Source organism: Patella vulgata, chromosome 7, assembly GCF_932274485.2.
Source record: "Patella vulgata chromosome 7, xgPatVulg1.2, whole genome shotgun sequence".
NCBI lineage: Eukaryota > Metazoa > Mollusca > Gastropoda > Patellidae > Patella > Patella vulgata.
Window position 1 is genome coordinate 15,272,463 of NC_065885.2, and position 14,209 is coordinate 15,286,671.

The window sequence follows — 14,209 nt, forward strand, 5'->3', positions numbered from 1 at the left end:
TCTCAGATATGTTACTGTGTACAGACTGAACAGAAAATATTTATACACTTGCTATTACAGTACTGGCCAAATTAATAGCAATTTTTTCTAAAAACGTTGCAGAAGTAACTCACTAAAATTGAAGTATGAATAAAATCATACACCGTGAATATATTGAACTGAATATTCTTACACATAACCATAGGCGTACGGGGAAATTTTTGACTGGGGGCGGTGGTGGTTGGTGCTCCAAAAATGTAGTTAGGTTCTTAATATGTTACATAATAATAATAAATTCGCTGTTAAATTGGAAACATTCAAGAACACAATATTTTTTTATACAACTTTTACAAAGTACAATTGTGTGCCCAAATTTTCCCAGCATTTGGTTCCCCCCCCCCCAGTTCGTACACCTATGCACATAACCATATTGACATCTACTTCACATTGCATGGTTGGTCGACGCAACGCCGTGTATAGATAAAGTTGCGACAACTGTGAAGCCAGGAATTTCATATGACGTCATGCAAACTTATTATCTATTTATATGACCTATTATATTGTTGGATGTCATAGATTTCAGCGAATAAGTATATATAGGACATAAAACGTACATTTTTTAAACGAAAAGTATAGCTGAACATACTATTATTAGTATTATACAACAAGAAGCGCACATTATTGTTATATAGCCTTATTCTATAAGAAAAATCAAAATAAAAGATACACTAGATAAAAGTACTATTAAACCAGGGGCGGATCTAGGAATTTTGAAAAGGGGGGCGCGCTGCAAATTGAAGGCATTGACCGCGGAGACGGGGCTTGCCGCTGAGGGGGGGGGGGGGTCCCCAAGAAAATTATCCGTCATTTCCTGTAGCCATTCTGTAGCCATTCCAAGAGCTATTTCCCAGACTGGTGTGTTTGAGTTGATGGTTCGAGTCATTTGGGATCCCTAAAACGGGTTGGGAACGGACATATTTGAGTCTGAGAAAAGGCACTTTCAGCCGTAAAAAAGGGCACTGTTGAAAATTGAATCCGCCTCTGATTAAACATATTTAACTTGCATTCGCTTTTAAAGGAGCTAAATTGCTAATATTTGGGAACTAGAAATTGTCACAAATGGGTCGTACTAACCTTGATGTTGACAAATACGTAAGACGATATGAACATCAAGGTGATATATGCATATATGCAGCATAGATAATTAAAACTTCTATTCAAATTAAACCAACTGTAATTATTTACGTCTTACGTCGAGCTGAATACATTTTATGATTTATTGTCATTAAAACATCTATTGGTAGTTAACAGTGTGTAACCAAAAACTAAAATTGGATCTTATTATTGCCAATGATATAATGTACCTTGAATTTTTTATCACGAAGTCTATCGCATCCAGATATTTAAAGCGCGTTTACAATATATTCATTTTTTTGTATCGTAAAATTCATCTTCATTTGACGAACTACACCCAAACTACAGTGTAAACACGGTTTGGAGACTCTATCTGAACTACAGGGTACATCGAACTACAGTGTACATCATGCTTAAGAGACACTATCTAATATCCAACAGGAAAAATGACGATTAATTTAATATCCACCAATTGGTGTTGCTGCTATTTTGTATTTTCAAAATTTATCTTCAAATTCAGAGACATCGAAAACCTTATAAAAGACATTGCAAAAGTCATATCTTACGTATCTTAAGAGATGCCCTTTTAGTCTACCAAATTTATGGGGTTTTTTTTGTTAAATTGCCTTATACATGTCTTACCAAATTCGGTAGCCCTTTTAAAAGAAATGCCCGGCACCACATGGAAAATACATTTCTTTAATTGATGTTTGTCAAATTCGATTTCCGCACATTTCGCGTACATAACCACGATATAATGGTCGAACATTACGTACATCAGATAAACTATTTTTAAAGCCCAAAACTGTTCAACTTGTCTCTTTTAGTTATCAAGCACCTGTTTTATGGGATAATCTACCATTTAGTTTAAGATGTTGTACATCTCTATATTCTTTTAAAAAAACAACTTAAATCACATTTATTTAATGAGGCTTTTAACTGACTCTGTATACAATTGTTAACATGTCCATAATCTTGTTGTTTATTTATGATTACATTGTCACTTTGTAAAGTGCCCCTGAACATGTTTTATGAAAGGGCGCGCTATAAATATGCTGTAATAATAATAATAATAATAATATTACCAAATTTAGCGGCCATTATGAAAGAAACGCCCGGCACCATATAACAAATACTTCTTTTTTTTAATTTGACGTTTGTCAAATTCGATTTTTCGGCACATTTCGCTTTCATAACCACTCTGTGTTTGTGGAATTTAAAAAGAAATCATTTATAATCCAACGAGTAAATAGTAAAACACACTGATTACGAGATATCGATCTCAGAAAATTCCCCGATTTTGGGTATGATTTTGTTTGATATATTTATCACTGAACCAAACTGCATTGGTTTCTTTTGCATTTTTTTTAGGGTAAAACGTTATATTATCCCTCAACGTCTAATACTGCAAGAAAAAAACAAATTTTGGTATGTAAACCTGTATGAAGCCATGACGTCATAGCTTTTTTGGCGTCATAATTGGGACCCAAAATGGCGCCTGGAAATGAGTTGTTGTAACTTTCCCACAGTCTACTCACTCATGTGCTCATCGTTGTATACCAACTATCGTTGAAAAAAATCAATTTACGTCGATTTTTGAACATTTTAAAAGCCGTAGTTCGATTCGGCGCCCAAGAAAAGATATAAATATACACCAAAAACATGGCAATCAATCAAGTTAAAGCGTTTTGGCGTAAAACATCTGTTTTTGGTGTACATGAGTAAGCAATAATGCTACCTGACTAAAATACCCCCCCCCTCTCTTGCATTCGCATGTAGTCATACATATGAGTCTCAAAATAATATAATATATTGTTAAATTATGCTCTTTTCAACTCCCCCGCCCCCTCCGCCGCCCCCTGCTCAATGAGTTATTTTACTTTTATTCTGCCATCTAAATAACTCTATACCCATGACTGGTGTACCAAGTTAAATCCACATCAAAACCCCATTTGTCGATAAGTGTATTTATAATAATCACTTGAACATCCTTGGAGAATTATATCTATTTAGTGAATATTAATACCAAAGAAAGAAAACAACTCTAAATTCTGAATATGAAGTCATCAAATTCTTTTACAGATCTTATTGTGGAAACCCAAAAGTTATATGTCACCATTGCCTTTTTAATCACATTTTTGTTTTTAATGTCAAATACCAAACCATCTCTAATATTGTTTTATTATATAGAATGCAGTGTAGATTTGGCCTAAAAACTTGAAATAATATAGAGGGATCATCAATAATTAATAGTAACATTCGATAATTATAAAAATGTATTATTGTAGGATGAAATCAACCTTTATTTTTAAACATTTAGTGAACATTTCGAATGTTAATGCCTCTTTTATATAAAATGGTTTTATTAATTAATCAATTTTTGTTTTACAAATTTTTAATTTTCTCCATTTTGTTTGATTTTTATGCTATATTTATTTTATCTATCTATAATTATTTGCCTGTGCTTTATCTATTAGTTCCCATTTATATACTGTAGAAAATTTTGAATTCCTAATCTGTTAAAGGGACTATTTTTTCTTAAAAGTATTTCAATTTAGTGCATTATTAATGTCTTTAGTGCTTGGTTTGGTTGATATTAGATTTAGATGTATTTAAAATGTATGTTTTGGGACCATGGGGTAGGGATATTGTGAACATATATATTATATTCTCAGTTCTTTTTAAGGTTAATTGTAAAAAAAAATTAAATAGCTTTTTTTGAGGGGTGGGGGGATATTGCTATTATTGAACATAATTTTATTAGTATTGAAATTAACTTTGTTGATTAATATTCCAAATGTCTCGGTGCTTTATTTTTCAATTTAAATAGCTACTTTTTATTTAATAATTGGGAATAGGGGGGGGGGGGTATTTTTTCATTGTATAACACAATTTTATTAGTATTGGAATTAACTTTGTTTATTAACCTTCGAGATGTCTGTATTGGTATTAATTAGGCATTAATTTATTTTTTCATATCATTTATTGAATAAATAATAATTTAACAAACAAAATTATTATGTCATTTATCAATAATTACAGTTTAAACAGAACGAATGGAAGGGGTTGCATTCGAAAGGTTGCTATACTGGATATAAATTGGTAAAATACAACACAAGTTTTTGTTATACACAAGTTTGTACGAAACAACACGAGTTTCAGAAATTTCAACACAAGTTTCAGAAATTTCAACACAAGTTTCAGAAATTTCAACACAAACAAGTTTCAGAAATTTCAACACAAATAATGTGTAGATTTTCACACAAGTTTTGTGTTGTTTCAACATTTAACACAAGTTTTGTGTTGTTTCAACATTTAACACAAGTTTTGTGTTGTTTCAACATTTAACACAAGATTGTGTTGTTAAATAGAGACACCTAACTTGTGTTGAAAATAACACAAGTTTGTGTTGTTTCAACACAAGTTTTCTTTTCAGTGTATACAGGTCACAATTTTTATCCCTTTATAAAAAACGTTCAAATATATCACCGTTCAAATTTTGAATTTCGGGAATTGATTTGTGCCTTTGATCCCGTGTCCTGTCACTTATATCAAATTTCAAATCAAAATTTGGACGGCTAGTACCCTCCATATTAACCACAGTACTAAGAATATTATCAATATCTAAATCATTCTCGTGAGCAGCCTTTCCATCACAACTTTGACGGCTATTCTTCCCCAATATCAAGAACATCACAATTTTTACGGCTTTTATCTTCCATATCGAGTACATTACCAATGTTATCAGTATCCAAATGCTTATCACATATATTCTCATTATTTATATTTGTTTTCGACTGTGTTATAAACATGTCGTCTCCATGTCGAATATTTTTGACTGTCTGTGTATGCTTGCATTGTATGACTGGGGTGTTTTCTCACATGCATTCAAGAGCATGCGCATGTTGTTTTCAGAATATATCCATTATTTTGTGGCTTGTTCTTTTAGAAAACTGTCCATTATTTGTATCTTTATGGTGCTATGTTTTAAGTTTGATAATAGCCTCAGACTATTATGTAACAACTTGCTTTCGCCCCTCAGTTGTTCTTTTTATTTACATAATGGACAGTCTTCGTCCATTATCCATCACTTAAAACATAAATATAACGTCACCATTTGATGTTTTTAACCAGTATATAGGAGAATGTACGCTTTTCTTGAACAATACTCTATTATGTATAAAACTGTCCATCATTTATTGAAAATAATGGAAGGCTTACCTATAATAGACACATATCTGAAAAATGAACATGTATTTTGGGATAATTTATTCTCTGAACAAGTTAAATTACAGTACATGAAATTACTTTAAAACCTAATAGTTACCGAAATGTCACATGACCGAATGTTGATTTCTCGTGTTTGTCTACATAGAGAATTTCACTTAAATGCTCGCGCTATATGTCACTTGTCCGTTTAATAGTACGTTCGGCACTAGTCCAGCCCAGAACGTAGGTCTCATTATACTCGCCCTGTACGTTCAGGAACCGTCCTATTGAATCCTTGTCAAAAAATTTCACTTCTCAGTTATATCGTAATATCATCCACATACTAGTAGGGGCACCTGTAGAGGGACGCACTGACCTTGACCTTAGACCCCGTGATATTGGGTTTTGTCTGTGATGTCACTAAACATGTCGGCTAAAGAAGACGCTTCGCAGTTGAACAGAAGAAAATATTATAATACTATAGATAATAATAACAGCAGTATATATCATCAAAAATTTTATTTTGTAAGAGTACATATTTGGTGAAAGGTGTTTTCATATTTGATCGATTAATTGGCATTATATTGCATATTATGATATATTCCAATGTAGAGTACTGAGTACTGTAGGCCTAGAAAGTAGATCTATACGTCTTTAGGCTATATGAGGTTTTAAAATAATTTCATGTTCTGTAATTTAATTTGTTCAGAGAATAAATTATCTCAAAATACATGTTCATTTTTCAGATACGTGTCTATTATTGGTATTTTCTTAAACAAATATCAGATGATTCTTTAAGAAAAGCGTACATTCTCCTATATACTGGTTAAAAACATAAAGGGGTGACGTCATTATCTATGTTTTAATTGCAGTTACCAAGCTTCAATGAGCTAAATACATGTACTTAATGGTTCGTTCCACGCGACAATCTTTCGTGTCCTATCTCTTTGTCGGATAATTGAAATTTTGACAAAGCGGCGCAATACCGATAGGTAAAACAAAATGTACGGTCAATGTGACATTGTTTCTTTGGTAGCAAATTATAATTACAATAACAAATAGCGGACACCAGTACTCACCAGTAAGAGAAACAAACGGATACACCGAGATTGATAGTTACTTATGCGGAACCGTTTTCTGTAGTTGGCATAGACAGGAAAGAAAAGAAATATGTAGAAGGATTATGTTTCAACGTACACGGCAAACATTAAATGGAATATTTCGGTCATTTTGAGATACATATGATAATGCCATGCCTATATATAGATACATGCGCAATACAAGGTAAAAGAATTGTACCCGGACATACTTCCCCAATATTAATTATCCAGTAAAACTAAAACATGAAGTGGTTTTTAATATCCTACTTTCGGCACCAACCTAGTGTAATAGAACCTGAGTATAAGAATTGTTTTAACGGGCGTAAAGAGAGAGAGAGAGAGGGGGGGGGGGGTAGCATCCACTCTACACAAACAATGTCATTTCGGGAATAACATATGATTCAACTTTATTTCAATAACAATACACACTAGGTTGGAGTACCGATTCAGATAAAATGCGCATTCTGAGTTCTACAGTGGCATTGATATGACCATGCGACAAATCACTTCTAGACAAAAATTTTGAAATTGGTTTGAAGTTAATTAAAATGAACAATTGTTTCTGTAGGATACTTAACATAGTGTGATTGTTACTGTATTAATTATTAACTATCCCAATCATTAAGGAAAGTTCGTTTAAACATAGATATTACCAAATGTCAATCCTGTAACAAAATGTGTCCATCCAGTAACAAAATTAGCCGTTACAGAAAGGACTGTAACGGGACTGACATTACAGACACTAAATTCTTGATAAAATACTAAAATTCTCCCACTGTGCGGTTAATTTCATTCATCTAGGCAAGATCACTCAAATTTATATTTGCCGAGAGCAATAAAACTCTGAATATATAAAGGTTGTTACTGGAAAGATGCATGCTGGAAAGGGATCGTTTCGGGGGAGGTGGCGTCATGGTTTGGGCCGCTATTAACGTCAACGTCCGGTCCCAGTTGGTGGTGGTCCAAGGCAATCTCAACGTTCAACATTATATTGACGCCATCCTTCGTCCGGTGTTGCTTCCGTTGCTGGCTCAACATGGCGTCCGTCGACAGATGGTTTTCCAGCATGACAACGCCCGACCCCACACTGCCAGGTTAACATGAGACTTTCTGAACAATGATCATGTCCGTGTTATGGATTGACCCGCTATGTCTCCCGACATGAACCCGATTGAACACCTTTGGGATGAACTTGGACGACGGGTTCGAACTCAAGCCGTGCCACCACAAACTGTTGCCGAGTTGGCACAAGTTGGCACAGCCACTCCAAAATCATTGGCAAACAATCCCACAGCGTGTAGTGAGACTTCAGGCATGTGTAAGAGCTCAGGGTACAAATACCAGGTATTGACTTCAGCTGACCCCTGCTTTGTTTCATGGTTCATGTAGTGAATTCTTTCATGAGATTATCCACAGATGCTTGTTATCTCGATTTTGTCAATTGTTATGTACATTTGTTACAAGTTGTTGCAGTAAATAAACTTTGAACTTGGCATTGCGTTTTTAATAGCTTTGTACCTGTATATAAACTCTTAAACATTAATCAAGCATTATTTATATTAGCACAGGAGGTAACTTCGTTCTAATCAATTTTGCCAAACTTTTCACAGAAAACTTGTTTATTATAGTCTTTGTATGATCTGATTGTAACTGTGTTATGTTCATTAAAATACTCCTTGCTAACTTTCCGGGTACAAAAAACGACAGAGTGGTCACTAATACCAATGTCTAGAGTACCTGATTGCTTAATCTGTATAGGATCAGAAACAATAATCAGATCTAAGATGGAAGAGGTACAATCAGGAATGCTTGTTGTGGGATTAATTAATTGCGAAAAGTTACACATAAAACAAACTTTTTTAAAGCTTTTCGTAAGATTTTTTGAACATAATGTGTTTTTTGACAAAGCAGTATTGAAATCACCTAAAATATATGTTTCTAAATTCGCAGAACTAGAATTTGTAATACGTGTTTGTTCTAATATACTCAGCCAAATTAAAAACTTGACACTGATGAATTTCAACAATTTTTTTTTTCTGGTAAGTCAAATAAATTTTAAAGTGTTTCTAACGATAGTAAGTAGTAAGAAGCCTTTAATTTCATCAAATTGTAAAGTCACGTGGATCACGTGACTTTTGAGCATATAAAGATGAAAAACCTGAAAAACACGTGCAAACACAAACTCGTGAGGTCAATCGATACAAGTTTGCTTAAACTGAACACGCACACGTAACTTGAACTGGAAAAACAAATTAAAATTGTTATTTTCATCTTTGTTAGAAAATGCCGCGCCTTTCAAATGTAGAACGTCTACGTGCTATAGGTAGGCTCTATGCTGGTCAGTCTGTGGTCACTGTTGCAAGAGCCTTTAATTGTTCACGCCAGACAATAATTAATCTTAGAATGAGAGTGCTTCAAACTGGAACTATTGCCGACCGCCCAAGGGCGGGAGCGCCACGTGTGACGTCACTCCAAGAAGATCAAGCAATACGATTACGTCATCTTAGAAACAGATTTTTCACTGCAACCTCCACAAGTAGAGAGATGTTTGGTGGAAGGGTAACTGCACAAACTGTTCGAAATCGCTTGCAGGCTGCTGGTCTTCGAGCTCGGAGGCCCTATAATGGACCAATATTGACACCTCTTCATCGCCGTAACCGACTTGTGTGGGCCACAAGACACATAAGATTTACTCAAAGACAGTGGAATTCGGTTGCCGATGGCAGGGTCCGAGTGTACCGCAGACGAGGTGAACGTTACGCTCAAGTATGCGTCAGAGAAGTTGACCGATTTGGTGGCGGCAGCGTCATGGTTTGGGGTTCTTTTTGTGCACATGGACGTTCTCCTCTTGTTGTTGTCCAAGGGAACTTAAATGCTGTCCAGTACAGCAATTGCTACCCAGAATTTTTTAAGAAATGCCGGTGTCCAAGTCCTGGATTGGCCGTCGCTTAGCCCCGACCTTAATCCTATTGAACACATCTGGGACGAACTGGGTCGACGTGTTCGTCAGCAAGTGAATCCACCACTGACGTTGCAGGACTTTCAACATGCTCTTGCTGAGCAGTGGCGACATCTTCCTCGGGTAGTGTTTACTAATGTTCTGAGATGCATGAAAAGACGTTGTGTGGCAGTACGAGACGCTAGAGGAGGCCACAACCGTTACTAAACACTTTATTCCGATTGTTCTCCAAGTCTGTGAATTTCATTTTGGGGGGTACTGTGACATCACGAACGTTATCAATGTCAAGGACTTTCGGCGAGACGTATTCTTGCCTTCTGTTGATGTCAAGGTCGTCTGTGCACAACATAACACTAAAATAGTTGCCTTAAACCAAATATTAAAAATCTAGTCCCAAAAATTCCGAGTGTCAAGTTTTTAATTTGGCTGAGTATATATATATGATATATCATAAAAATTGTTGGAGATCTATAACAGCTAGAATTTACTTGGTATCCACAGTTTCTGAAGGAAAATTTTTCTAAACTCAAATTAAAGATACATTATGGGAGATTCGATAGCGAGTTGGCAGTTCTCACTATAATAGTTGAAAACTAGATAATGTAAAGGCAATTTGCTGAAAATTTCATTCAAATTGATTGAAATTTCCGCCTAGCCTCGATCATCATTACTAAAGTCAGTACGATAAACAGCATAGTCTCGATTATCCATTTAATTGTTAAATCGTAAAGAAAGTTATGCAGTAAATCGACTCATAATCCACTAAAGATCGCAGGCTAGCAATGGCATCTAGAGTTGATTATGGTCTGGATAGGTTAATTAATGTCTTAATTAATAATTTAGATAACATTTCAGGCCTAAAGAAAGACCTGCAATAGACAGATTTAGCTCTTGCATAATGTATGTTTAATGTATCTGTCGAAAAATTTATATATATTTCAGCCTTCTATGGTTACTCTGTTTCATGTTTAGTAAGATGACTATCCTTTGATCAAGAGAGTTTCATTGCATAAGTTGAAAAAGTCATTTTCTTTCAGCAAGCATGCAGAACAACCTGCTAAGGCTTATTCATTCTGATTGGATATCACTCACAAACACACACAGTCAAGTTGAAACTGGAGTGCAAAAAGTGCTTATAAGGAAGGAGGAGTGCTGAAGGAGTGTCTAAAAATACAGATGCTTGCTCACATGTTGAGAGGTGTCCAAAATTACACAAAAACTACAATTGGCAACTTTGTAAGCACCTAGTCGTTTTGGGACTAACATATGGTTCAATTTTTATTTCAATAATTTGCATGCGCGTGGGGGTGGGGGGTCTTTAGCAGTGGACCCAGAGACAACCCACAAGGTTGGATAGGCGACCTTACTCCTTGTTGCGTACAAACGGGAAATCGATAACAGACATTATGATACAAAGCGCACGCGCTAATCATTAGGCCATCCACACCCCGCTGCGTAAGGGACCAACCAGCATGTTGCGTGAAAATTTATCATACAAATCGATAGGAAACGTTTTATAATTTCATGTTATCATTACATGCGACGGTCATGTTTTTGATTTTTATGTCAAAAATATATATAATCTCTTTTTGAAAGGACAATATCGACTTACTATACATATGGAGCCGAATCGTTGCCATATTAAGAGAAAATATCATGATTAAAATTGCAAAATTATCATAGTCAAAATGGTAAAAATGGCCATTCTCGAGAATTTTCACCTGTAAACATCACATAACAGTTAATACATTTAATGGATATTTACCATCATGAAAATCACTATTAGTATCAAAACAAAAATTGTTCGACAAAAATTAACAATGAAAAATCTAGTTATGTTTTTTCCCTCTCTACTTTTCGCCTTTGAAAATTCGCTGTAAATTTTTCATCTTTGCATTTTCAACTATCAGATTTTCTCCATTGCATTTTCGACTATCACAATTTCTTCGGCCAAAGTTGACGTCATAACTCATCTGTTTTTATCGTCTTGACTCAAATTAATGCTCCCTAATAGGAACTATGGGCACACGACGTCATAAATCTACGTTGGTATAAGCGGGTGATGCATTTGGAGTTCTTCGGTTGGCTGAGAGAATAGTAAGAGGGGGAGGACCGCATAACACATAAACAACTACACATTACAAACCCGTGGAAACGACACACAATATAGGTTACACATATATTTCAAACAATAAGCATCTCAAATCAAGTGAATGGACCCGGAGGTGCCGTAAGCGTTCACTGCGCTGTAGGCCTACCGGATTTTGACTTATAAAAACACCTGTTGATTAATTAATTATATAAAACAATATTTAACGAAATGTGTTATTTGTAGGTAATTGATTAATTGTAGGTACCATAGATGTGTACTTTATTTGAAGTACTAGTACGCCAACATCAAAAGATGACGTCACATCTGTATTTTTTTTTTTGAAGACCACCTAAAACTTATTAGGCCTATATACTGGCTACCGGATAGTTGTTTTCAAAAAATTCTGCTTTGCAAAGGTATGAAATGCTTATGGTTAAAATTCAATAACTATTACTAACATTTTAACTCTTGAGTCTTGTCGGAGGGGTATATATATATAGGCCTAATTAGACCCACCTTTTTACTTAATACAACTTTTGTTTATAGTTGTATTTTAATTAATATAACTTGTGTTTCTAGTTTCGCATTATTTCACTCCCAGTTAATGTGAAAAGAATAAATAATTTATGTCTTGACTGTCATGTTTTAATGACAACTACATAATCCATTAGATTTTAATATTGACAGTGCACAGCTAGACTCTTGCTGCATGTGTTGCGATCACAACTACCGTAACTTATCATGATCGATTGAAAAGGTAAATTAAAATATTCTGGGACACCGACCCAGTGAAACAATAATTCATACCTCTTATCGGGTATATTTTATTTTTTTCATTTTCTACAAATTACAGATCTTTATCTACTAAATATTGTAACTGTTCTTGTGAAATAAATAACTTTGGCGGATCAACACTTCCTGACCAAAAATGATACCCTCTACCATGTCCTAATTATCTTGTTGGCAATTTATTACATCGTCTAAGCACCTCTTTTTCTCCAAAAAATAATAAATGAAATAGGACAATTCTTAAGAGTTATGAATAACCCAGTTTAGCAGTAATTTTAGCCGAGACGATAATTGCTGACGTCTTATGACGTCAACTTCGGCTGAACCCGGAACCACGCCTTTTGTCCGCTCGATTGGAGAAATTTGGGAGGTAGAAATTACAATGGAGAAATTCTGATAGTTGAAAATGCAAAGATGAAAAAGTCTGAGTGAATTTGCAAAGGCGAAAAGTAGGAAGTGAAAAAACATAACTAGATTTTTTTGGTTTGTTTTGATACTAATATAGTGATTTTGTGTTATGTGATTACAAGTGAAAAATCTCGAAAATGACCACTTTTACCATTTTGACTATGATAATTTGTCAATTTTAACTATTATATTTTCTCTTAATATGGCAACGATTCGGCTCCATAATTATATTATTATGATATATATATATACTGTGCATAAATATCTGTATATGTTATCAAATACTCACATCGAGGAAACAGCAGGGAAGATGGTGAAACAACATTCAAACGGTAAATCTTTATATTTTAATGGGGGGCCACGGTGGTTCAGTGAGTGAATGAAATGGGTTTTAACATCCTACTCTGTTCTACTCCGGCTGGGATAATGGCTCGTTGACTAAGACGTTGTCTCGCTAACCTAGAAGTCCCGTGTTCGATCCATGTGTTGTCAGGTCAGTGGTGTAGGACGGAGGGTCTGTCAAGGGACAACATATAGTCGTTCCGATGGGACGTAAAGCCGTGGTCCCGTGTAAACATGGACGTGGACGTTAAAGAACACTTTTTAGTTTAAATTTCATAAAAGAGTAGGCCGAACCGCCGCTATCCGGGCAAAATTGTCCTCTTGCACACTGTATTGTATATGCCCGTCTTCATTAAAACAGTCGGAGCCGAACAGTAGACGTTAAACCCCATTTCACTTTATTTTATAATTTAATGAATCATATACATTTGAAAATACCGCACATAAAGATGGCAGTGTGAAATAAACAGAAAACAATCCAAACTTGAAATGGCAAACCCTTGTGAAATTAGAAAAAAAAATATATCCCACGTTCTTTTCGGTTCTTGTCTGTCATTAGTAGGACCGTTTTATTTAAAATTTATGAGATCATTAAAAGTTTGGATGCGTAGAATATTTTGGTATGATGTGTAGAATATATTGGATGTGTAGAATATATTGGATATGGTGTGTAGAATATATTGGATAATGTGTAGAATATACTGGATATGATGTGTAGAATATATTGGATATGATGTGTAGAATATATTGGATATGATGTGTAGAAAATATTGGATGTGTAGAATATATTGGATATGATGTGTAGATTATTTTATTTTGGAAATGATCTGTAGAATATTTTGGGTGCTACTGACCAATAAACTAGCTTCTAGGTGATTGGGGGAGAGGAGGGGGGGGGGTGTCAAAATGTCAACTATCCGTACTTATTTCAATATTTTATGAAATTTGTTTAAATTTTGGAATATGTATATTACCCAAAAGATGCGCCGTAGAGGTGCACAAAATCTCTGACTTAGTTTTTTAAATTTTGATTTCGTTTTCGGGCCATTTCGATTAAAAGGTGAAAAGGGTGTAAAAATAAGCTATTTACAACCCATCCAGCGTCTTCATAATTTAAAATATTACTTTGTTACTTTCATAAACTCGTAGCAGTAACCTATACAAAGAGAATGTATGTCAAAATTAGTTTCACAGAAA

At 34.8% G+C, this 14,209-nt stretch overlaps 1 protein-coding gene across 5 annotated transcripts in view; it reads left to right on the plus strand.

Moving 5' to 3' along the window:
* The window catches only part of LOC126828313 (galactosylceramide sulfotransferase), a 98,327-nt gene that overhangs the window by 40,424 nt on the left and 43,694 nt on the right, over positions 1-14,209 (plus strand). Inside the window, exon 1 of one of the 5 annotated variants that reach the window (XR_007682986.2) lies at positions 12,914-13,002. The exons of 2 other annotated variants lie outside the window; for them this stretch is intronic. Coding sequence is in view for 1 of the 3 variants with exons in the window: in XM_050558000.2 (XP_050413957.2) it covers positions 12,981-13,002 (22 nt within the window). In the remaining 2 variants the exon portion in view is untranslated. Of the gene's footprint in view, positions 1-12,913; positions 13,003-14,209 lie in introns of those variants that run through there. 2 more of the 5 variants (XM_050558000.2, XR_008788735.1) reach the window with 2 other exon arrangements.